Source organism: Copadichromis virginalis, linkage group LG11, assembly GCF_057382275.1.
Source record: "Copadichromis virginalis isolate Kocher_CV1m ecotype Utaka linkage group LG11, C_Virginalis_male_GT1.1, whole genome shotgun sequence".
Taxonomy (NCBI): domain Eukaryota; kingdom Metazoa; phylum Chordata; class Actinopteri; order Cichliformes; family Cichlidae; genus Copadichromis; species Copadichromis virginalis.
In genome coordinates this window covers 11052884-11078298 of record NC_140628.1, presented here as the reverse complement: position 1 = coordinate 11078298, position 25415 = coordinate 11052884, and the positions used below count along the sequence as shown (strand labels likewise).

Genomic DNA, 25415 nt, shown 5'->3' with positions numbered 1-25415 from the left:
TGCAGGTTTGGGTACTTAAACACTGATTTATGCTGGAACATAATATTTATTGTTGTGTGTTAGTTACTCATGAAAGGTATCATTTATGCACAGCTGAACAGCAGGTCAATTGTGAACCGAAACACTGATTATAAGTGTTCTATGTGGAAGAGCTGGCCATGAGAGTCTGTGATGAGTTCCTTAATCTTTGTATGTCCGACATATTTTACATATTTGAAAGCTTGGTGAGTATAATAGTAACAATGTCCATAATGTGAATAGACTATACTACTTATGAGGGGTAATTTTAACAAAAATCGTTTTGTATGAACTATTGTAACTATTAATTTCCAGTTGTTGCATACTAAAAGGTTTCATTGAATTATTTTAGTTTTGTGAGGGGAAAACGGGAGAGTGGGGGGCTGGGTGTGGTTTATTGTTTGTGTGTTTGTGTGTGTTTGTGTGTGTGTAACCATATTTTAATACCTGCATAACAAAACTATTGTTATGGTAAGCATGACGCTCTTATTTTGAAATAAGACAAACCGGAAGTGCGCTATGCAGGTTGTAATCACGAGTACGGAACTGTTTACGTTGCGGTATTTGTGTATTTGGCATATCCTTAAAATTGGACGAAGTCCTGCAACGTCAACAAAACCAAAGACTTTGAATTGACTCGAAGGGTTTGTGCTGTTATGGAGAAGCGCTTTTTGCGCTCATTGTTACTGTGAAATGTTTAAACCGCTGTAACGTTTCTGTCCTTCTCTATTCGTCTGTGTTGCAGTTTTTTTATATATCGTGTTTGTTTTTTAAAATGAGAATGAAGCCGTCTGTGTTAATATGATAATTTAACAATTGTGGTGTCCAGCTACATTTACTAAGAAATAAAGTATAATTGTAATGTCCTAAAGTGAAAGTAAAACTATAACTGGGGATAGCGTAACGTTTCCAATAAAACGCCATTCACGTATAGTGTAGTACTGTAAAATAATAGCTTTTCTTGCTTAAGGCTTAATTTCGAATATCTAAAAAATATATGCAAAAAGCATACAAAAATACATGGCTTAACATATTGAAAAAAAGGAGTAGGAATAAGCACAAACTTATTTAATACCACCCTTTCTCCACTGTTTTGTAATTATCGCTTTACTTCCTGTTTATGTCCTTTCCTATCATAATTCCTTGTTTAAAATTTGCCGCATATATTTGGTTTTATAAACCCAGTAACATACCAAAAAGAGGTATTTACACATATACATCATCTTGGGATGAATGTCATGGTAATTGGTTAAAAAAACAAGAAATGGGTGCACAAGTATTAAATTATTTTTGATTTTCTCTAATCCACATGGGCTAAAAAGTATACATACAGGTTTAGTTAAATGTCCCTTAGCAAGTCACCGGATGGTAGTCGTTTTGGTAATCACGAACAAGCTTCTGGCTTGGTTATTTGGAAATTCTTGTTGACAGAATTTGTAGATTTAATTTAAATTGGTTGGTTTCCTTGTATTGTATTGTACTTGGCTTTTAAGAATAGTCTAAACATTTTCAGAGGATTTGAGAGGCCATTCCAGAAGCTTAATGTTAGCATAATTTATTCATTTCAAAACCAGTTTTGATATGTGTTTGGGATCATTGTCCTGTTGAAACATGCAATTGTTTCAAAAGTTTCAATTGTCTAGCTGTTGATTTGAGGTGAAGTTAAAGAATTTGGAGGTAGTCCTCCATTGTTGTATCCAATTTGCGCAGTTAACCAGTATCACTGGCAGCAAACAGCCCAGAGTATGACGCTACAACCATCGTGCTTCACAGCTAGTAAAGTGTTCTTAGGTCATTGTTGCCAAACAGCTCAATCTTTGTCTCGTCTGACCATAAAACTTTTCTCCAGAAGGAATTTGGCTTGTCCATGTGGGCAACTGCAAATTTCAGTTGAGCTTGAAGATGTTGATTTTGGAGCATTTTTCTTAGTTGGTACCCTCTCGGTCCATGGCAATGTAAAACCTTACTTCACAGTCATGCTGGTAGTTCAGTGGTTCTATTGTTGCAAAGAGAAAGCAAAATTTGAAGTCAATCATGATAATTAATGAGAAGTTAATAGGCCTTGGCCCGGTCAAGTTAAAGTACACTGTAGAGCCTGTATATTTGTTTTTGACCCTGTGTGGATTAGAGAAAATCCAAAATAAATTCAACCAAATTCTTGTGCAATCATTGCACTATGAAAAAAACACAGTTGAAAAAAATAATTAAAAGCCCAAAACTACGATTAATTTATGCCTGCTTTTTATACCACAACTGCATATACATATTCAAACACATGCCTATACATTTACATATACACACTCGCATATCAAAAATAGAAAATACCTGCTGTAGTGCAAAGTAAGTGTCTTTGTGAATTGCCTGTTTGAATCATATCTGCTAGATTAACTGTGTTAGCAGGGGTGATGCATGTTTGCTTTTTAGTTCGTACTAAGATGAGAGGATACTTGCAGTGTGTGTGCGGTTTAAGGAGGATTTAGTAGCAATTTAACATCAACTGACAACAACACACTGATATTTTCTTTTCACAGATGACTTGGAAGGGGACACTATGTATCCTCCTCTCCCTCAATGTGTTTCTCAACCTATCCTCTTTCTGTGATGGTCATCCCCACTCTGCACAAACTATAAATTCAGGATCTGCTGTCAGAGTCTTATCCAATGATACTGCAAAGAGAGGTAACCCAAACTCTGAGAGAGTAAGGCCTTTATTAAAACAACCAGTTTATAATTAATGCTAATAAATGCCTTCTGTACCCATGCATTTTTTTCCAGTTACTTTGGATCCTTTGATCAGTTTAATGTTGGGATTTATGTACTGAGTTACAATGACAACAGTGTACCTGAACTAACTGGTGGAACGGGAACAGTCTTTGCAAGCCTTTACAGTGTTTTGATATGTTCTTGTTGTGTGTCTCTGCATGATCCCAGCTGGGGTTGCAGCTGAGGTAGCAGGCTATGCTGATGTGGCCAAACAGATCATTGACCTGGCTGTGTTCGGTGCTGCCCAGAACCGCTCTTACAGACGGCTCGCAGACTTTACTGACACTATAGGAAACCGCGTCAGTGGCTCAAACAACTTGGAGATGGCTATTAAATACATGTACAATGCCATGGTGCAGGATGGGTTGGATGTACACCTGGGTAAGTTTTACAGTTTTTATCCAACATGTGTTTCAGAACGTACGGGAACTCTAGCTGATTTCTGGTGAATATAAACATAGTTTAATTGTCTTATCTAGAGCCAGTAAAAATCCCACACTGGGTACGGGGGAAGGAGAGTGCAGAGATGACTGCTCCTCGAGCCAAGACTCTGGCTATACTGGGATTGGGTAGCAGCGTAGGAACACCCCCTGAAGGTAAAGACCAAAACAGCTTTCATTTCATCTGTTTCTCCTTTACTGCTCACTGATTGATTGTTATTCCTGTAGGTATTGAGGCAGAGGTGTTGGTAGTTCAGTCTTTTGAGGAACTGAAGCGTCGAGCCAGTGAGGCCGCAGGAAGGATTGTGGTTTTTAACCAGCCATATGTTAGCTATGGAGAGACAGTGGCATACCGTGCTTATGGTGCCTCTGAGGCAGCCAAAGTAGGAGCTGTGGCTACACTCATTCGATCAGTCACTCCATTCTCTATTAACAGGTATATCTATCTTCTCCAAGTGTCCAGCTATCTGACTGTCTAGAAATGTTGTAGTGTCACTTTATCACTGGTATATTACATACATCTCTGTCTTTATCACTACCTGTGTAGTCCCCACACAGGCTGGCAGGACTACCAAGATGGAGTGAAGCGCATCCCCACAGCCTGCATCACTGTGGAGGATACTGAGCTGATGTGGCGTATGGCACAAAGAGGTCAGAAAATTGTGGTTAAACTCACCATGGGAGCCAAGACCCTTCCTGATGCTGACTCTTTCAACACGGTGGCTGAGATAAAAGGCTGGCAACACCCTGAGCAGGTAGCTTTCACTCACTCATAACATAGATATGCATGTTTGACAAATTTATCTCATCTATTATTTGTCTAGTTTCCACTTTGATATTACAGTAAATCCGTTTTGTCGGATGTTACACATAAACCACAAGGAAATCAGATGTCCCAATAATCCATTTTTAAATCTCCTTCTTAGTTATTTCCACTTTTATCTTAGCTCGGTGGAGAAGGAAATAATAGTGTGGGCTGTTTTTGCTGACTGAAGATATTCCGACAGCCCTTAACTCTGCCTGTATTTTGTGTTTGCTTATGTGATTTAATCTTTCCAGGAACCAGTATAAAATAGGCTTTCGTGAGAACACTGCATTATTTAAACAATACAGTAACCACCCCCAACCCGTCACAGCAGATATCCACCACTGGTTGTGCCAAAGGTTTCTTCCTGTTAAAAGGGAGTTTTTCCTTCCCACTGTAACAAGTGCTTGCTCATAGGGGGTTGTTTTTGTAATATTGTGGGGTCTTTATCTTACAATACAAAGCACCTTGAGGTATTCTTACCAGAGATATTCTGGTAAGTATAAGTGATTATTTTCTTTTCTCTTCTCATTTGCCTCGTAAGCCAATTATAACATTTTGACCATAAAAAAATAAAATTTATAGTTGATCAGTTCAACTCAGCTAAATGTAACCAAGCTTTTTACTACTCACAGTATTTTTTAAGGTAATATAATGCATAAAACTGCAAACTGCAACTACTCAGTTTACATGAAGCATATCGGTTGCGATATAAATATCATATTATTCCAGTATGGATTATATGTAAGGTTGTTACTTCACAAAGGGAACGCAAACTCACAGTTTTAAGTAGCAAACCTTTTCAATATCAGACTGTCAAGAACAGAACGAGATGACAAACTATGGCCTGCTTTAACTCTAAGCCTATGAGCGGACTAAATTACTACCTACTGAACTGCAGAGTATACCTTTTCAGTTCACTGCAGGTGCTTTGTATTTATGACACATCTAACAGGTAGAACCTGATGAATAGATTATGTGCTCCTGCAGAAACCTCAGTGTATGCAAATACAGTTTTTAGAGGAGATATTTTTAGAGTCCCCTGGAAATACTACCCAAGGTTTCTGGGCTTTAGTGCTAAATGGGCTTAGAGGCATGCTCAGCGCCATGTACATGATGTATGTAAATATATTTGAGTTTGTGTTACAACGCCTCACCTAGAAGCTGAGTTGTAACATAACCATACATCTCCAAGAAAGATTACTGAATAGGAAACAAAGAATTTATTTACAACTATCTTACAATATTAAATTAAGTAGAAAAAGGAAAGCAAATAGACACCAGGGGTTCTAGGGCCAAAGCAAGTAAAATCCCCCATTCTTACTAGAATGAGAAGAAACACTGAGCTATGTGTTGAAACAAAAATACAATGCCCAAGTGCTCTGGCTGGCCACAAAACAGGAGAACAGTTGTGTACATAAAATGACAGCAAACCCTTACCAAACTTCCACTAACATACAGATTGGTTTCCTTAAACACAGAGCAACAGAGCATGACAGGTCCCACAGGCTTGCCACAGTTCAACTCCAAAGATCACTTTAGGTTACACTGAACAGCACAGCTCCAGCAACCACACATCTTAGAGCCCAGTGGCCAAACAGTGAGGAGCGCTGGCTGCTGGAGCCGTATAGGCAGTTACTTAAATGAGCAAAATGCTGTGTGGGAGACCTGGAACTGGATAGGGAGAGAGCAGCTCTCTTTCACCAAGAGGCCAAAAGGTCAGAGAACATAACAGTTTGCAGTTAAAACGAAAGGGACAGATTTATCTTGGCGTACTGGAAGTAACTGTTTGGAGTTTGTACATTCACACAAGGCAGCTCATGATGGGTTAAACCAACATGTCCTAAATAGCTGAGCGGGTATGTAAATTATAGTAGCAGTTATTTGCAAAGACAAGTGATGAAAGGTGTGTGGAACAAACATGCAGGGAAATGGGGGGGTGTCTTGTTCAATTTGACTACACTGAATTTTGCATCTCAGTTTATCACGCTCTGTGTGAAATTTCCATAGTGGCATCTGATAACCCTGGTGTATACTGTATATTTGTAGAGGTTGCCTGGTATGCGGATGTTACTGTTGTTGTTAAGGAAGTGTGTGTGCCATATTAAATGTGGTATTTGCTTTATTGGCAGATGAAGGTATATGATGGTATACAATGTTTGTTCTTGAAAATTTCCCACTAATGTGGGATATATGAACTATATCTGTGTAAACTTTGACTCCCTCACAAATGCAAGCCTCCCCCCCCCTTTAACAGTTTGAAAAGTTCACATCCTAAATGCAAAGTCCAAGATAAAATCCGTCAGGACTCTTGAACCAGAGCGCTGATGTAAGCTTTTACTATTCTGATATAGGAACCAGCATTTGGAGCTTTATTATAGAAAGGGAAATGAAACACATGACATGGCTGACATCATCTCTGGCCCTGTGACTTTGTGCTCTTGCAGTAGCAGTTATCGTGGCTGACGTATTGTGTATGTGCATTTGTGTGTGTGTGTTCATTAGAAGATGTACATTTGGGGCTGAATGAGTCATTCCCACAGTTAAGTTTGTCACAGAATTTTTCCACCCACTCCAACTTCTACATCTTTCTTCTTCCTTCTTTTTAGTTTGAAGTTTTAAAAAAGTTTTAAGCTTTCAAATATTAAATGTGGTATGAATGATTTCTGAACTGACTGTAAATGTTAGCCTCTCTTTGTTGGGGAAAACATGCTTGGATATTACATACACCACAATGAATCATTAAAAAAAATACATTTGTGGTCTCTTATAATTTACACTTTTAACCAAAGCACATTATGCGGTCTCTGCTATGGCCACAATGTACAATCAGGCTTTAAACAGAGTCATAGCAAAACTAACCAAGTGGCTGAGTGTATATAAATATAATATCAAGTTAACAGGAGCAGGATTATTTTTCTGAGTGTAACCAATGTAAAAATTACAGTACAATAGAAAAATAAATCCACATTTTGAGGTTTCATTTTATATACAAATGTCCTGATGTTTCAGTGCTATTGGTGACCCAAATCTGTGTGTTTATAAGAATGGTTTAAATGCAGAGACGACTTGACTGCAAAATCCCTCATGCAGTTTGTAACCTGGGATGAACTGGCTGTATATGATTCTGTTAATGTGAAACCAGGCTCGCTGCTGGACTGGCCTCTTTACTAATGTAATGTATTTGCAAATACTTGAGAACTACAGCGTGGGAATATTATGCTGTAATGGAATGGGCCCACTTGCCTCCTTGGATGGGAGCATCACTGTTGTAGTGAGTCACTTGATGGGAGTGATCCCCTTCTAGGATGACAGTGCTCCCATAAATGAGGAGTTTGTGTGAAACAGTAAATATATCTGGCCTCCTGTTAAATCCAGAATTGAATTCAAAATCCTTGTCTTGAATAACCAGTCCCAATGACCTTATAGTATCACCATATCACCCCATTAGAGCTCTTCTCTCTTGGACTGGGGGACTCTGGACTTGTTGTTCCTAGAGTATTTAAACGTAGAATGGGAGGCAGAGCCTTGAGCTTTCAGGCCCCTCTTCTGTGGAACCAGCTTACAATTTGGATTCGGGAAAAAGACACTATGTCTACTTTTAAGATCAGGCTTAAAACTTTCCTTTTTGCTAAAGCATATAGCATATAGTTGGCTGGATCAGGTGACCCTGAATGCTCCCTTAGTTATGCTGCAATAGGTGTAGGCAGCTGGGGGATTCCCAGTACTACTTCTTCAATCACCTTTCTCACTCACTATGTGTGAATAGACCTCTCTGCATTGATTGCACTGCTATTAATCTCTGGCTCTCTTCCACAGCATGTCTTTTATCCTGTCTTCCTTCTCTCCCCAACTGGTCGCTGCAGATGGCCGGCCCTGAGCCTGGTTCTGCTTACTTGCCTGCTTACTTCCTGTTAAAAGGGAGTTTTTCCTTCCCACTGTTGCCAAAGTGCCTGCTCACAAGAGGTCATTTTTATTGTTGGGTTTTTCTCTGTGTGTTATTGTTACCTAGCAATATAAAGTGCCTCGAGGTGACTGTTGTTGTGGATTGGCGCTGTATAAATAAAATTGAATTGAATTGAATTAAATATTTCATGTATGACTTTATCAGTCTTTCACATATGGAGGAATTTAACCCCTCCTGGAACCTCTTCCAAAAACTAGTCATACTTGTTTAATCTTCTTCTTATTTTGAGCACTGCATGGTCTGACCTTGGGATGAATTTGCTGGGATAAATATGCATAGTATTTCTCACTGTACACTGTTTCTGGGAAATGGCCTCATAGCCCTTCCCAGATTGATAGACAGCAGTGGTTTCTTCTCTCAGACATTGCTGATATCTTTACTTTGTAACATTGTTTTATACCTGTGCTCACACTTGCTGATGAGAAATTAATCAAGTGCATTTGATTAGCAGCAGCTGGCTGCTACTTAAACTCTTGGAAGCAGTAAAGGTGAACTTAATTTTTCACACACTGCTGTTTCATCTAGTCTGAATCTTTTCTACATGAAAACGTATGAATTAAAAGAGGGTGGAACTTCTCACTATTTATGCATCATTCACAAATAGTGATGTTACCAGTATTAATAAAGGTAAACTCCTTACACTTTTCCTTTGCTAAGTAGATACTATAATTTAGACTCCCCAGTTTAAACTTACTTCGGAGAAAAAAAATTAATTACTGCAAAGCATTCTGTGAGAAACATCTGTATCTGGAAATAATCACATTCCAATGTTATTGTTTAGACATCTCAGTCTGGAATCAAATGGGCGACTAACCAACACATTGGCATATATTACCATTTCAGTTACATAAGAAAGCAAACACTGTGAAAAAAAAACACATTGGTTTTTACGGGAATGTGCAGACTCTGGGTCATTGCACGGACAGGGCTAGATCAGGTCAGAAAATGTTTTGCAACCTTGAACAACGGCTCATCTACATCCCACTGACAGGAATCTTGGAAATTCCTGTGAGTACAGATACACTGACCCGTGTGCTCTCATCTTTTTCTTTTTTTTTTTTTTTTTTTAAACGAATCTCACTTTTCCTGCTGATACAAACCTTTTTATTGTTAAAAAAAGAATCAAATTAACTGGACTTTTAACTATTTGTGTCGACATTAATAAAAAGTCAACAGGATATGGGCAGCACTGTCTGCCTATCTGTTTCCTCAGATTTGCTCCTCTGTTTCTTGTTTACACATTTTCTCTTTATCTGTACAATCTCTCTAGGTTGTCTTACTGAGCGGACATTTGGACAGCTGGGATGTGGGCCAGGGTGCCATGGATGACGGAGGCGGAGCCATGATTTCCTGGGAGGCCCTGTCACTCATCAAAGACCTTGGTAATATACAGAGAAATACTTAAAGTAAATCACAGATAAACTTCAGCAATGATAACATGTGCATATTGTAGAATGCAATAAAAGCTCAAGTTTATTAGTTTTGCTTAAATGTTAATCAGAAAAAGGAGATGGAAAACGTACCTATTCATGTTATTAATCTAAAACATTTTACGCTGGATTAGCAGAGCATCCTCTGTTTATTTTTATTTATTTGAGTCACAAAATTACTATGAAATCTAATAATTCTATTAGAATAAGTGAATGTGTTCATTAAAAAGAGAGGAAACAATCAGTATGTGCCGACACAGAAAGCAGAATAACCAGCAGTGGCGATACTGAGACCAATTTAAAAAAAAAGATCATTAAGTGGAGCTAAAGTTTCCAGTTCTAAACACAGGGACAAAATGAAAAACAAATCCTCTGACTGTAAACAGTAATTTCACCCCAGTGTTTGCAGAGGAACAAAATACACACAACTACAACAGGAGGCAGACCTGCATATAAAGTTCAGTATTTTTGTGGACAATTTACTTGAATGAGCCTTGGACAAGGACTGGGTCATCAAACAAAGACTACAAAGACCTTTTATTCAACAAAAAAAAAAAGAAAAGAAAAATGTCATTATTAATATTTGGAGCCGTTATCCTCCTCTTTCTATACTGTGTATGTGTCTTCATCTCTTTGTAGGTCTGCGTCCAAGGAGAACTTTGCGAACAGTGCTGTGGACAGCCGAGGAGCAGGGCGGAGTCGGAGCACAGCAATACTTTAATCTACACAAGGTACTGTCTGCTGTTACCGTGCCAATCAGTAGAAAACAAGCACTGAGCCAATGTTATTCCAGCTGCCCAAAAAGCAGGAAGGGTCACAACTGTGAAAAGGCAGTTTAAAAAGGCACTTCCACCACACTGAAGGGACTTGGCTAGCTCCCATGTTTTTCCTGTGCAAAGGATCTAAATAAGAATCTGGAGTCTTACAATTTCCTTCTTTGGAGTTCTTGCTGCACACCAGACCCTGACCTGTAATATACTGCGTTTTAAAAACCAGAAACACCAGTGTACCATAACTGCCCGTGGGACTGGTCCAGTTCTTACATTTGATGTATAATTACGTTTTAAATTGCCTAAATTAGTTAAGGCAGCTGCTCAAGGTACTTATAGTGGCTGGCTGAGTGTGTATGCTTTGTTTGCGAGTACTTTGGTTCGGTTTGCTTTCTTTCACCTTTTATCTCTGATCATGACATGTTCCCCCTTTTTGCGTCCTCTCTGCACACAGGTAAACATGTCCAACTTTGACCTTGTCATGGAGTCCGACTTGGGGACGTTCACCCCCATTGGCCTGCAATTTACAGGCAGTGATGCAGCACAAAAGGTGATATTAAAACCCAACTATTTAAAAAAAATAGTGGTATTAGATTGTGAATTCTGCCGCACACAGATTTTGCAAACTGACATGAAAATAGCATCTTGTCCAGTAAATGTACTTGTTTTTTCATTAAAGTCTGTAAAGGTTCCATATATTTACATGTAAAAAGGAAGTAGTAGGAACCACAGCATCTATCATGTTAATGTGGAACCAAAGCATCTGTACGTTGTCACTGAATGTTCCAGTAGTGCTCAAATCTAGAAATTACAATCATAATATTGTCATAATAGTTATATAAAGATAATTTCCTGTGTCTTTTTCCATCTCGACAGGTGATGGAAGAAGTGGTCAAACTTTTGGCTCCCATTAATACAACCAAACTCGAGGCCCACGGTGAAGGGACAGACATCTCACCATGGATGCAGGCAGGAGTTCCAGGTCAGTCTAATCAATATGCCTGTCTGCAACTAAATGGTATAACTAAAGGTTTATTTTAAAGGGGACAGTAGGGACATTGGAGTTTGCATTTTCTCTCTATGCCTCCATGGGTTCTCTCCATCTTCCTTCCAATTAACCTAGCATGCGTGTTTTTTTAATTGATTGTTCAAAATTGGTCATAGTTGTAAATGCCAGCATGAATAGCTGTCTGTCTCTGAGTGTTAACCCCATGACAGCTGGGATAGGCTGGGGAAAGCCACATCACTAATGAGCACAAAGTTAAAAAGGAAGTAACACATCCTACTTTTAGTGGTGGGAATTTTAATGATCTCTCTTCGGTGGAAAGTGCTGAGCACAAGGAATCACATCCTCACCGATGGTCTATGAACAGATTCTAGTTAATACAATCTGGCTCCACTTCCTTAAAGCCAGTTGTGTATTGTAACTAGAATGACTTAAAGCTATGAAGCAACACTTCAAGACGTCTAAATTATGGATATTAAAGTTAAAGTTGTAACAGTCCTGTTACTGCTAATACAGTAGAGAGTTGAAATAAAGTGTAATAAATATAGATTAATCAAATCAATTGTATGAAATTGTTTAGTTTTATATTTTTAAAAAAACATACAGACCTCTTCTACTTCCTTTTCAACTGTTCAGTTCAGTTCAGTTCAGTTCATTTTTATTTCAAACATTTCAAACATGTGCCTTCACAATCATTACAAAATATCATTCCATTATTTGTTTGAAAAGGAGTAGGCTGAAGTATTTACTTATTTGTCCCTACCCCCTCAAGTTTTACCTCTCATTCATTTAATTTTTTTTGTCTTAAATTAAACAAACAACATATGAAACATATAAACATATGAAGTAAAACAAAACATAACATACATAAATCAAAAACAAGAAATTAGCAAGCCCCACCACAGTATAGTTTCTTTCATATGAAAAATACAGAATGTGTATATTTGCAGATACACAAGTTATGGAAAAACAACAAACCAAAACAAAACAAAAAAACAAAAAAACAACCAAAAAAGAACCGCAACACCATTACCAGCAACATTACCATCCTGGGTTAACCCCGTTTTCTTCATTCTTATACTTATTTAAAATTAGGTTTTTATATTTTACTTTAAACTGTTTTATGTTTTGACTGTCTTTTATTTTTTCTGTTAGACTGTTCCATAATTTAACTCCTGCAATTGAGATTGACATAGTTCTTAAAGTTGTTCTAGCACTTTGTATTTTTAAATTCCATTTCCCTCTTAAGTTATACCCACCTTCTCTTTCTATGAACAATTTACAGATTTCTTTGGGAAGCAATTTATTTCTGACTTTATACATTATTTGCGCTGTTTTAAGCTTCACCAAGTCTTGGAATTTAATAGCTTGCATTTTGACAAAGAGTGCATTTGTATGGTCCCTGTACCCTACATTATTTATTAATCTAATGGCCCTTTTCTGTATTATAGTTATTGTTTGTGTGTTACTTTTGTATGTGTTTCCCCAGACCTCTACACAGTAGCTCATATATGGCAGTAGTAAAGCACAGTATAAAATGTGCAGTGCTTTCTGATCCAACATATGCTTTGCTTTTCCCAGCAATGCCCCGTGCCAATTTCCCCCGAACATAAGTAATGTGTGGCTTCCAACAGAGCTTGTGGTCAATGATCACCCCAAGAAATTTTATTTCATTTACTCTTTCTAAATATACATTGTCAACACATATTTCTACTTCGATGTTTTTCTTTTGGTTTCCAAACAACATAAATTTGGTTTTATCGAGATTCAATGATAATTTATTTATATCAAACCACTTCTTTAATATCATTAATTCCTGTGTGATCATTTCCAAAACCTGTGGCAATTCCCCACCTGCACACAGTATATTTGTGTCATCTGCAAATATTACAAACTTTAAAATCTCCGATACTCTGCAGATATCATTTAAGTACATAATAAACATTTTTGGACCCAGTACTGAACCTTGAGGTACTCCACAAGCTATATCCATCAAATTAGATTTATATTCATTTATTTGTACATATTGTTGCCTATTCCCTACATAGCTTTTTAACCATTCCAAAACCACTCCCCTAAACCCGTACTTTTCCAGTTTTTTTAATAGAATTTCATGATTAACAGTATCAAACGCCTTCTTTAGATCTAAGAAAACTCCGAGCACATACCTCTTATTATCCATACATTCCGTTATCTTTTCCATTAAATCTATCAGTGCCAAAGCTGTTGATCTGTTGTTTCTGAACCCATACTGACTATCTGTCATTAATTCATATTTTTCCACAAAACTGTCAAATCTTTTTATGAAGAGTTTTTCCAGTATCTTAGAGAACTGGGAGAGTATTGACACTGGTCTATAGTTTGTAAAATGATGTCTTTCACCGGTTTTGTAAATGGGAATAACTTTAGCAACTTTCATTTTTTGTGGAAAAACTCCTTTTTGAAACGACAAGTTGAATATATATTTTAATGGTTTTAACTGTATCTCAGTTTAAATCTCTAACTGCGAGTACAAAAATCTAATCAGCCAGTCGCATGGGAGTGCATTTAGGCACGTAGACATGATCAAGACAACCTGCTGAAGTACAAACTGAGCATTAGAATGAGGAAAGAAGGTGACTTCAATTGGGGCATGGTTGTGGATGGTAGACAGGCTATTTCAGAAACTGCTGATCTGATGGCTCTGATCTCTGAACTCACAGCACATTGAAGCTTGAAGCAGATGGGCCTCAGCAGCAAAAGACCACACCGTACAATAAGCACACAGGTTCCAGTTCACACAGGTTCACCAAAATTGGAAACTTTCATTGTTGATTCTTGATTTTTGCTACGATATTAAGATCAAAATTTGGGGTAAACATGAAAGCATGGATCCAATCTGCCTTGTGTCAACAGTTCAAGCTGCTGCTGGTGTAATGGTCTGGGAGATATTTTCTTGGCAGACTTTGGGCCACCTAGCATCGTCTAAATACCACAGCCTACCTGAGTATTGTTGCTGACCATGTTCATCCCTTCATGACTATAGTGTACCCATCTTCCAGTAGGATAACACACATGCCTAAAAACTCAAATCATCTCAAGCTGGTTTACTTACATTTTTGAATTGGCTATTCTGTGTTGCATGTTATGAAAAAACAATGAACCCTTGAAAAGGTTTTACCTAATATCGAAGTCCGTTTCTGTCTTCTTGTTACTTTAGAAATTTGTCGAACTATTTTCTGCTCTTTTCTTCTACACATGTGTTACTGTTTGTTGAAGATGGATTGTAACATATAGAAAGACACTGACTCATATATTAACAGTATAAATACATTTTGGGCACAAGCAATTTATCAGTCTTTTCACAACTGAATTTGTAGTTTAGAAACAGTTTTACCACTAATAGTAGTAATATTTTTTATTGCCTTGTAGTCATTATTTACAGTTTTATAAGACATCGCAAACCACAAAATACTCTGAATTACATTTAAATAAAAAAAATTTATATATTGCGTGAAAAGAAAACAAAATACTAAATGGAAATCTGAAGACCATGGATGCCACATTTTACATGGTATAGTCGACTTTGACCTTAAGAGAAACTACCCATTCTGTCAGTGTAAAGAAGTTTAACTACACTTTGAATGTCTCATATATTTTAATATAAGAAAAAGGAGTCTGATTGCAGCCTCTTAACCTCTCAATTTTGTCTATATGACAAAGAAATGCTGCTGTACGAAATGATAAAAATCTGTTAGCACGAAACTTTTAAATGCATAATTACAAAAAAAGTTCCTTAAGCTCATTGCACACACTTTCTTGTAATTATGATAAAAAAAAATTGTTAACCCTTTATTTACCACGTTAATGTTTATGCTAGAGACAAAGTTTAAACAGTTACAGAAAGGGGAGAAGACGAGCTTTACAAGGAGATTTGGTTTATTACGGTGGCATAAGGTACTGCACCTATTCAAATGGTTACCGAAAGATGAGAATTACTTTTTTTTTATTTTAAAGCCAAACTTCAAAAATAAGTCATTAGGCCTGTATAAATCTTGGTCGATAAAGGAGAATAAGTTCCTTTTTTGTGAACTTTTGAGAGCCGATAATGAAAAACAGGAACTTACTGTTATTTAATTGTTCTGTTTCTTACTTTCGTGTAGTATGAATGGCAATGGGAAAGTCTTTATCCATTAGAAAAGCTGTAAAACAGTTAAAAGTCTAAAATTGATCCCTTCCTTCACATTTTCCAAAGCAGTCCAGTGGGCCAGTTTTTGGCGGACAAGTTCTGGAACCCAGGTCTTATGTTTGACATCCCTGGTGTAAACTTTAACCATCTAATTTAATCATGTTCCACTACCTCGTATCTCAAAAATGATTTCTTTCATGTTGGATGTCACCACTTGCATTCTAATTTCTTGGCACTATCCCACCGATGCTGGAGAATTGGTTCTTGTTTTTGTTCACAGCAGTGAGTTTGTTATCTGAGGCTGACACATCATGCGCTCTTTGTCCTCCACAAGTTTTCATCTTTTCCTTGTAGTCCATTTACTTGAGCAACAGTGACAATCTCAGGGGAGATGATAGAGAGGATAGTGCAAACATTTTTGGTGTTTGACCTTTAGAGTTTTCATACTGGGAATCAGATGTCATTAGTCAATATTAATAGTAGTGGGGTTACTTAGAGTCCTCTAGATTTGAAGTTCTCCTATTTGCAGACAGGGGACTGCTGTAAGTAAGAGGAATAACCTGAGCACAAGTAAGGTCACGTTAACTTTAGAGACTCTGAGATTCATTTATAGGATTCGATGTAGGATTTTGCAGCTACAAAATCAAGTGAGAAGGAAAAAAGTAACACACATACCCACAAATACAAAAAAACTTACAAGTGGAGAAGAATTGACTTTTATTAAAACAGTATGTGTTTTTATAATTTCCATAAAAAAGAAATATAAGCACCTCTACACATCATATTGCAACCTATATAACAGGAGCTGTCATATGCTGACAAAGGCTCCTGACAGCTGAGCAGCCAACAGCTAAATCAGTTTTCATGAAGACCTGCACGGTACCATTTTTTACAAGTGGGAAACCAAGTACTTCAAACTAACTGTGCCAAGCAGTAAATACAACAATCTCCACCAAGCTGTAGTCTACCTCAGTTTTTCAGGATTTTGAGAGTAGGCATTGGTTAGAACTGAAGAAGCTTCTCGGATGAGAGGTGAAACGTCTTCAAGCAACTTAAAGAAGTCCAGACGCTTTTCTTTGCAAGCTCCTTTGACTAGGCATTGGTTAGTTTCTCTTAGTGGTTTTGTAAACGTTAAAATGAGGCGTTTTGTAGAAGTGAAACATTGCAGTCACAAAGACACCATAGAATAATGTGTGAAAGACGACTTAAAACCTCATTAAACATGTGGTGCAGAAACACCCCTTCTTTGATGTATTGAAGAGACAGAGATTTAGCTGCCTCAATTACAGTTAATTGGAGTTTTACATTGTTAACGGTTTGTGAGTGGCTCACGCCCTGCTTCACGACACTCTGTGCTTTAAGAATACTTTCTCTTTTCTGGTGATTGTAGGATATACACAACATACACTGCTTTTTGTAGTAGAAAACCATTATAAGTGTCAACTGTTAACATCTTGACGCAGCAGCTGAATGCTAGAGTTATCCACAGAAAAGATCATTTCTGTGCACATTATTCATAAGTGAGGGCCAATTTCTTGCCTTTCACTTGAGAATTGATTTTGTAGTACATAGTGTTGGTGTGTTATTCATTAACTCCCCTCTATGAAAATGCCGTCCTCAATCACGCTAAATCTTCTTCTTCTTTACAAACCGCCTTCGACGAAGGTGCATTTTTAAGGGTCCTCCTCGAGGCTGAGTCGAGGACTCTTAGATGATCGCTTTACTAATGTTGGTTGTAGGAACACCATGGGGCTGTCCAAGGGAAAGGTGACGGTGCAAACACCAACAATCTGTGCTGGGAACTTGTGCCTGTGTAGCTTAAGTGCAAATACAAGGAACAAGTAACCCTGACAGGATCCTCCACATATATGCATTATAGTGGAAGCAAAAAAGGATTTTTTTTTTGCATGACTTGATCATCTGAAGGGCCACAGACCTGTACTGCGGAGGGAAATCTGCCGGGTTTTCATTGACAGCTGTGTGCTGACTGATCTTCTTTCTGGGGCAGCAGTCTGGGAAGCTACAGACAGAGATCAGCATGCCACAAAGGCCTCTATTACTGCCCTAAACAATGACACAGGCAGTATTAGCTCTTCACTTAAACTTCTTTTTTAAGCAAAAAAGATTCATGGCCCCAAATTTTTAATATTTATTTAACAAAAGAAAATTCTAGCATTTAATTTTAATGAGATTAAGCTCATCCGTTAATGTCTGCTGTGGCTTTATGACTTAGGAACAGGGCCTGCCCGACAAGAGCCATCTATCTAAATAAAGAACTGAAACTAGTCAAACCTCGAGTTGTGGCATTAAGTAGCTTTAAAAAGCAATAACAGTATGAGCAATTACAAAGCAGAGCTATGACACTCAAGTAATAATTTAAGTGTCATAGCAATTACTTGAATCCATGTGAGAATTTCATTATATGAAAAATGGTTTTCTAAAGCAATCATTTGCTTTACAGCAGCCAATGTGCAACACATATAAGCCAGTCATTTTACTGGCTGAATACATAGTTGAAATGCTTTTCATTCATTTCAACTATGCAGTTATTTATCTATCTCATAGTGTAGTGGCCTAACAGCAAAGTGTCTAACTGGGCTTTCGGCATAAAAAGATTTGCAAAATCAAACATGTTTAGCTATCTGCTGACCACATTGTGATATTAGCATGGAGTTTGTTCAGTGCTCTGCTGGGAGAGCCACAGACATGGATCATGCTGGCTCTCTGAGGGAATGCAATGTTGCATGTTTTTTTGAAGTATAACCTTTGTAAGGAATGTGACTCTTAAATGATTATTTTGTGCCCAAATTGCAATAAATTTTAAGCAGTTCAAGCTTGACCTGTGAAGTCTGCACATGCAGTTTTATGTCCCAGTGACCACTAAAATTAAATTTTCCACCATCTTCCTATTCATTTAATCAGCACTTCAGCTGCCCAAATAACTGCCCAGAAGCACAGAAAGTGGCTGTGACAGGACTTGCTTTCAGCAGTTTTCTAGGTTTACTGAATCGTAACATAAATTAGCAGAGATGTTGATACCAGCACTCCGCTGCTAGTGAATAAAGCTGAAATTAAGTGCCATGAAATAATGCGCACAAGTATAGACAAAAAAATTGTAATCTAATGTTAAAAGACTTTTTTTATTTCATAGTAATTTGTCTCTGTCAGGCTTCACCTTGCAGACATTTCAGTTCTTAAATAACGTGAGAGTTGTCATCACACTTCAGATACCAGCAGGGTTGTTTTTTTTTTTAAGTTTTTATACATTTCCTCCTCTTGCTTTTTCTGCAGATGGCAAAATCATCTGTAGATCGTGATCTTCACATAGTTTTAAACCTAATTCTGTTAAGAATTTTCTTATCTACTACCTACTTCAATCTTCAAATCTTTTTAGTGTGCATTTTATGTGCAAATTTTACTTCCAAAGATGGTAAGGTTCAGTGCCAACATTATAACTTCAAAACTTGCTGCACTGGCTGTTTGCTTGCTTTCAAAGTGCCTCAGACGTTAGTTAATCTTTCCTCTTTCTGTTCTCCTATTGCATATCATGTGGTTAGTTAGTACTGGGCCACGTAAATGTACACAACATGTTCAGACATGGAAAACCATAACATGAAGTGCCCAGTGTACACTTTTTGTGCTGATGCTAAAGCCAGAGGGAGTTTGCAACTCTGCAGTTATTGATCCTAAACACTTGCACTTTGCAACAATATTACTAACAGCATGGAGTAGGTAGGAGGTAATACATTTCATACATTCATTCATGAGAAGTTGCAGCAGTGTCATCCTGTCAGAGCACCACACTCAAATACAATGAGTTCTTTAAAGCAAACCCATTCACTCACAAATGTCTGCAAAGGCAGGCTGCATGGCTAGGTGCTTGATTTTATAAACACCTGCGGCAATGGGACTGAAAATACTTGAATGCAGAGATTAAGTGATTGTGTGGCCCAAAACTTTTCTCCATTTAGTGTTAAGTTAGCCAATCACCTGCCAGGTTTTTTACAAATAAACTGTAAATGAATTGGTGCTTATAAACTCTTAACTCTACATTCAATTCACTTTTTACTGAAAGCTTCATTCACTCAATCATACACACATTGAACTACCAACCTTCCAACTACTAGATGACTCATGCTACCTCCTGAGCTACAGCTGGACAACTTAATAGATAGTTTGAGCATTACTAGAAACATTCGGGGCCATGTCCTTGAATGATGACACCACAGAGGAGTTTAAATCAAATCACTGAGATGTGGCTGAAGTGCAGGTTTTCAGCTTAAATTCAAAGGTTTTAACAAAAGTGTTTCATTAAAAGTTTAGGATTTGCACGTATTTTTAGAGGCTGGATGGAACCAGGCTTATCTGATCTGGCATTTTGAAAATACACTGTGAGAGCAGATATCTATAGATTTCCCCAGTAACTGCTTCTTAGTCAAAGGGTGCTTTCCAAAAGTACCTCCTATCTCCTTTGCCTCTTCTCCCCAAGGAAAACGTCATTGTACTTAATCAAGGGCAAAAGGGTGGGTAGGAGAACTGATAAGGAGTTTAAAAAAGAGAAGAGCGGTGTGCTGAGAATTCGAACATACACTAGTCTCCTAACATTGTAATGCCAGATATCTGCTGTGTTGTAACTACAATGATCAGAAGATGGACTCAAAAAATACACACCTTACTTTGCCATGTGTAAACCCTGCTGTTTTATGGAGGCCATATAAATGAGAACAGCCTGTGAAAAATCTCTCTTCAGTACAAAGGTTGGAATTTTAAAGAAAAGGGAACATTAAGGTTGGAAATACTAACGCCTGTACGTTAGACATTAAAAAAACTGTTGGATTTTCTAAAACGGCAGCTAATTAGTCCTTAGTGTGTTAAATTAATGCGTGAATGCTGCAATACGCTATTAAAAATAAGAAGCGATGCACACTTTTACACATTTTCAGTTTGTAAATATGCAGGAGTCTTGCTCTGCACCTGAGTCCTAATGCTCAGCAATTTCTATGAAAGAGTTATTTCTTATATCAAAAGAATATTGATTTCAGCGTCCTCTCATTTATCTGAACCGCCTCACTGTTTTCAAAGAGAAACACACATATCCATCCATCACTTATCCCAGCTCACCTGAAGTATACATTGATTTATGATAATCCTAACAGCAATTGCAAACGCAAACTAATTATAGAGAACCTTAAACACGCTTTGATCAGTTAATATATCTCATAATATTTAGAGAGCTTATATACATCTGTTTTTCATGCAAGGCAACAACTGAACAAGTAGGTTTTATTACAGCAGTGGGATGTTCAGAGTTCAGCTCTGCGTTCAACAGGCTGTTGTTTAAAAACCAAATATATCAGCAGGTCATGGAATGAAATGGAAAATACATTTATGAATGAATGAATGAACATTTACATGATCTGCATCACTTTGTTTATTATGTCGGTTGTTGTCGTGAATGGTCTGTAGAGGAGAGTGGTTCAATCCAAACAGTATTGATACCAACGCTGGTATTGATATCTGATTGATCATAGTGTGATAGGATCGATGCTTTGATTCTCTCCTCTAAGTTCAGTATGTAGGACAGCATTTTCTCCTCTCCAGGCAATCGTGGCTCAGTCGTTGTGCCCTTGGGCAAGACACTTCACCCGCTGGCTACTGGTGGTGGTCAGTTGTCCGGCAGCCTCGCTTCTGTCAGTGCACCCCAGGATGGCTGTGGCTACAATGTAGCTTGCCATCTCCAGTGTGTGAATATGTGTGTGGATGACTGAATGTGTAAAGCGCTATACAAATACAGGCCATTTACCATTTAGCAAAGGATGGTCACAGTCGATCCTAAAGTAGCAAATAAAGAAAGCACTAGAAGCAATGGAAACCGGTCCATGTATTTGGAACACACACAAAAAACCAGTGCTTTATATCTTCAAAATAGACGTCAGTGTTTCCGTTCACCTGCTGTTTTTTGAGGGCCATGAGTCATTTATCACGTGTTAGGGTTAAATGAGATGTTCTTTTTGATTGGGAAGAAGTGACCGATGGATATCTGCACTGCATATCGACTCCAGTTATTCAATGTTGAAACCATCAACCATCATCAAGCATCAGAGTTGGGTGAACATTATAATAAGTGTTAGTAGGAAATGCCTGCAGGATTATTGCCTTATATTGGGTTCTTCTTTCAATTTGGTAGATTGAGCGGATGGTTAAATTAAAGCAATACACATTTTTAAAAGGGCTTATTTGTAGGTTTATATTATTTTACAGTGCTCTACTGCTGCTACACAAGCAGCTCTGCACTGTAACAGCAGTAAAAATATAACAGAGCACACTCACTCATGACTCTCCAGATTTTCCCAGCAAAGTGGGAACTGACTCGTCTTTCAGGACTAACCACTGCGAAAATCCAGCATTGAACCGCTTCAGGAAGCAGCTCTCGGTAAAATGAATGAGCACTATACGCGGTTGGGGTTGTACTGCTGAGGAATAGTAGTGAAAATGAATTTAACCACTGCTCCTTCACTTCGTCTTCCTGTGGCAGTGTATACAATGGGAGTTTACGTTTGCATTGAAGAAAATAACACCTCCTCGACGTGACTGACACCGCTAACCAAAACCAAACTGCTCCTGGGTTCTTCTGTTTGTTTCTGGGCAGATTTCTGTTTTTTACACTGCCATCTACAGTACCGTATTATATAGTGCAGGTTCTGTTTACTGCAGTTTATTATAGTTTGATGAAATTGATTAAAAAAATCAATACATTAAAAAAACAAAACAGTTGAGTTGTTTATTAGGATATGTGTTACATTCTCTGACCTTTCACATCTTATTTCAGTTTGTATGCATTTCACACTTTGTATTCATCGAGTTTCAGGTATGTTACAGTTTGCTTAGCATTCCTAAACTTTCCCATATAAATGTATATTTTTCTATTCATCAATCAATTATTGTCCTGTTATCCTTATCAGAATCGCAGAAATGGCTGGAGCCTATCCCAGCTACCATAGGGGGAGAGGCAGGGTGCACCCTGGACAGGTCACCAATGTGACACAGGATTATATTTTTTCCATTATATCCTACATTTTAACCTTGAAGTGATGTTTAAGCAGAACTTTCTGCTAATTTTGGATAAATGTGGGGCCACACTGTTCTAAAGGGAACTCACGTGTCTGTGAGTGACTGGTCAGCATTACTAGCAGTGGGAATTTTTTTTAATAATCTGGATGGAAGCTAAAAGATTTATTTAGGGAATGGGTGGAGATTTTAAGACTTTAACATTATAAAGAATAACTCAAGTACAAGCAGGGTCATCTTGGCCTTTAAATGGTTTTAGAAAATAGTAGTCTGCGGTTCCTTCAATGAATACAAGTGTATAAAAAGCAGAATAACAATTACTACACCCTATAAAGAAGAACAGCAAATAGTCACCATAACAGAACTTTTTGTTACAACAAATCTGTTAAACCTATACGTGTGTTTTTAGCTGATAAAGTAACTCTCGCATTACATACAGACTCATATACAATACAACATTAACAATACTAATGTACACTACTAACTTACCCCTCATTTCTTTATATTTTGCTTGGAAAATGGGAAATTAATGCAGTGATTTGATGAGGCAAGCACAAACATACACGGAAATATACTATATAAGGCAAAAACAGAGTTTGCAAAATTCTAACAAGTTTAAATATATATTTGGTTTGACAACCCGAACTCTTCAGAAGTCTTCAGGAATAGTTCTCCATGGTTCTTAAAGAACATTCAAAGCTCTTCTTTGGATGTTGACTGCCTTTTTGTCAGTTCTCCCATCATCTCTGTCAAGATGATCCCACGCTGCTTCAATATTGTTGAGGTCTGGGGAGGCCAATGGTATTGCATAGTGATTGCACTTTTCTACATTCATAATTCCATCAATTATGATAAGATCTCCAACACCACTGGCTGAAATTCAGTCCCAAACCATGAGAGACTCCACCGTGTTTTGCTGTAAACACTCACTGTTGTATGTCTCTGCTGACCTCAAATTGATGATGATTTGAACAAAACTTTAAAATTTGAATTCATCACTCCATCAGAGCCTGTTCCTCTGTTCTCATCCAGTTCTTGTGTAAACTAAATATCACAGTACTTGTGTAATTTAGCATACGTCAGCCTTTTCTCCCTGTTTCTCTTCCTTAGAAATGGCTTCTTGACAGCCATTCTTCCACTGAGACTATTTCTGATGAGGCTTCTACATCTGCTGATAGTTTTTTCTTTTTTCTTTTTAGGCCTGCCACATCTTCTTTTGTAAACGCTTGTAAAACATGTCGAAACATGCCCAGTTTTCAGCTATTAGCTCAGAAAATCCTTTGTTAACTGAATGTCACTTACTAAATATAGGTTTAATATGATTTCTAGGTCACAAACTAAATTAAAGCCTTGAGTACACAGTAAATACAACATTTTCTAATACATAAACATAAGCAAAGCATTTTTAATAGCTTAGACAAGAAGTCGATATAAAATTAGAATGTAAACTGAGGCTCAGAGCAGATTATTTTCCTTTGGTGGTTTTCGTTAGTTTCAAATTACAAGGACACAAATTACAAATTACAGCTGTGACCAGTCATAAAGAGAAATATTCTAAAGGAATAAACCAGACACAATGACGATGCTTCTTTACAGCTGCGAAACTCTGAGTCCAGAACTGTTTCCAGAGCTGAAGTTTCAGATTTTCCAGCATGTTTTGTGACGCTCTTTGTGCATCATTCTGTCCCTGTGTCATCCAGGTGCCAGCCTCCACGTGGCAGACAGCCGTTACTTTTGGTTCCACCACAGTGAAGGCGACACCATGAGCGTCCAGGACCCTCGAGACATGGACCTCTGCTCGGCATTGTGGGCCGTGGTTGCTTATGTCGTGGCAGACCTGCAGGAAATGCTGCCCAGATAGCACGACCTGCTGTGAACTGTACATCTTTACATAAAGCAAAACTCTTGTTAAATTATATTTCTAAAAAAGACTTGATCCAAAGTCCATTCAGATGAAAAACTGACATTCTGTTCAAAATGATTTCTTTCTTTTTGTTTCAAGACAAACTGCCACCTTTGCTATACCATCTACAAAATGCCTTGTGTAGATTAGTTAGTGACACAAACTGATCAGCCGTCTTGTGATACAACATACATCCTCTTTTTTGCACGACAGTATAACCATCGATAAAAGCTTAACAGCTATTTCATTTTGCACAAATGCACTCCTCCGAGTTTGTGTTTTTTCCATCTGACCACATGCAGCTTTCTGCACCATCTTTATACTTATCAACCACACTGTGTTTGTGTGCTGTTTCCTTTATTGTTACTAAAACTGAATCTGAAGCAGAGGGTAGAGCAACCATGGCAGTTTGTCTTGAAACAACTGTAATATTCACATTATGACTTTTTTTTCCATGAAAAAGTTTTTCGACTCGAAATTTTAACTTTATTCTCAAAATGATCTATACATGTTTTTCTTAATGTGGCCCTAATACTCCTTCGTATCAAAGAGATGCTTTTACATAATGATTTTTAACACAGAAGAGTATATTATGTTATGAATGAGGAGAAATTATTTTTTTAATGAATATGTTTTTAAATTTAGGGTTATTGTAGACAAGGAGGGATAAAATATAGATCTGAGTACTGTAATGTTATGTGCAATAGGAGGTTTGTTTAAGGTGTGTGAAATTAAAGAAATGGACTACAAAGTTGGGGAACTCCTGAGTCCACGTCTTTCTCTGTTTCTAGTCTTCTTTAAGGAACCTTTAAAAGCTGTAATGGTTTTCACTTTAAGAAAAAAAATCATTTGTGGTTAATTTTTCTAAGTATTTTCAGAGTCTTTGTATTTCCCCCAGTGCCAGTTTCAGTTTAAGTAACAGCTGACATTGATCGTACTACACATTAACACCCATCTTCTCATTAGCTGCAGTTCTTTCTTTTAATGTTGTTTCTGTGAAAAAAGGGGGAAGAATGACACCAGAGCAAATCACACTACACATCTAGTTCACAGAAAAAAGAAGAAGAAAGCAGAATA

At 37.6% G+C, this 25415-nt stretch overlaps 1 protein-coding gene and 1 pseudogene across 1 annotated transcript; one reads left to right on the top strand and one right to left on the bottom strand.

Moving 5' to 3' along the window:
• The first annotated feature begins 529 nt into the window (after positions 1 to 529).
• LOC146698128 (carboxypeptidase Q-like) lies at positions 530 to 25098 on the top strand. Its single transcript, XM_085473128.1, has 11 exons — positions 530 to 662; positions 2550 to 2697; positions 2950 to 3162; positions 3261 to 3377; positions 3450 to 3657; positions 3769 to 3976; positions 9264 to 9375; positions 10063 to 10154; positions 10648 to 10743; positions 11070 to 11175; positions 24136 to 25098. Exons 2-11 carry the CDS (start codon positions 2550 to 2552, stop codon positions 24294 to 24296), a joined length of 1461 nt encoding a protein of 486 aa, XP_085329254.1. The 5' UTR covers positions 530 to 662; the 3' UTR covers positions 24297 to 25098.
• Positions 16989 to 22931, bottom strand: LOC146698129 (uncharacterized; annotated as a pseudogene).
• Positions 25099 to 25415: the final 317 nt, after the last annotated feature.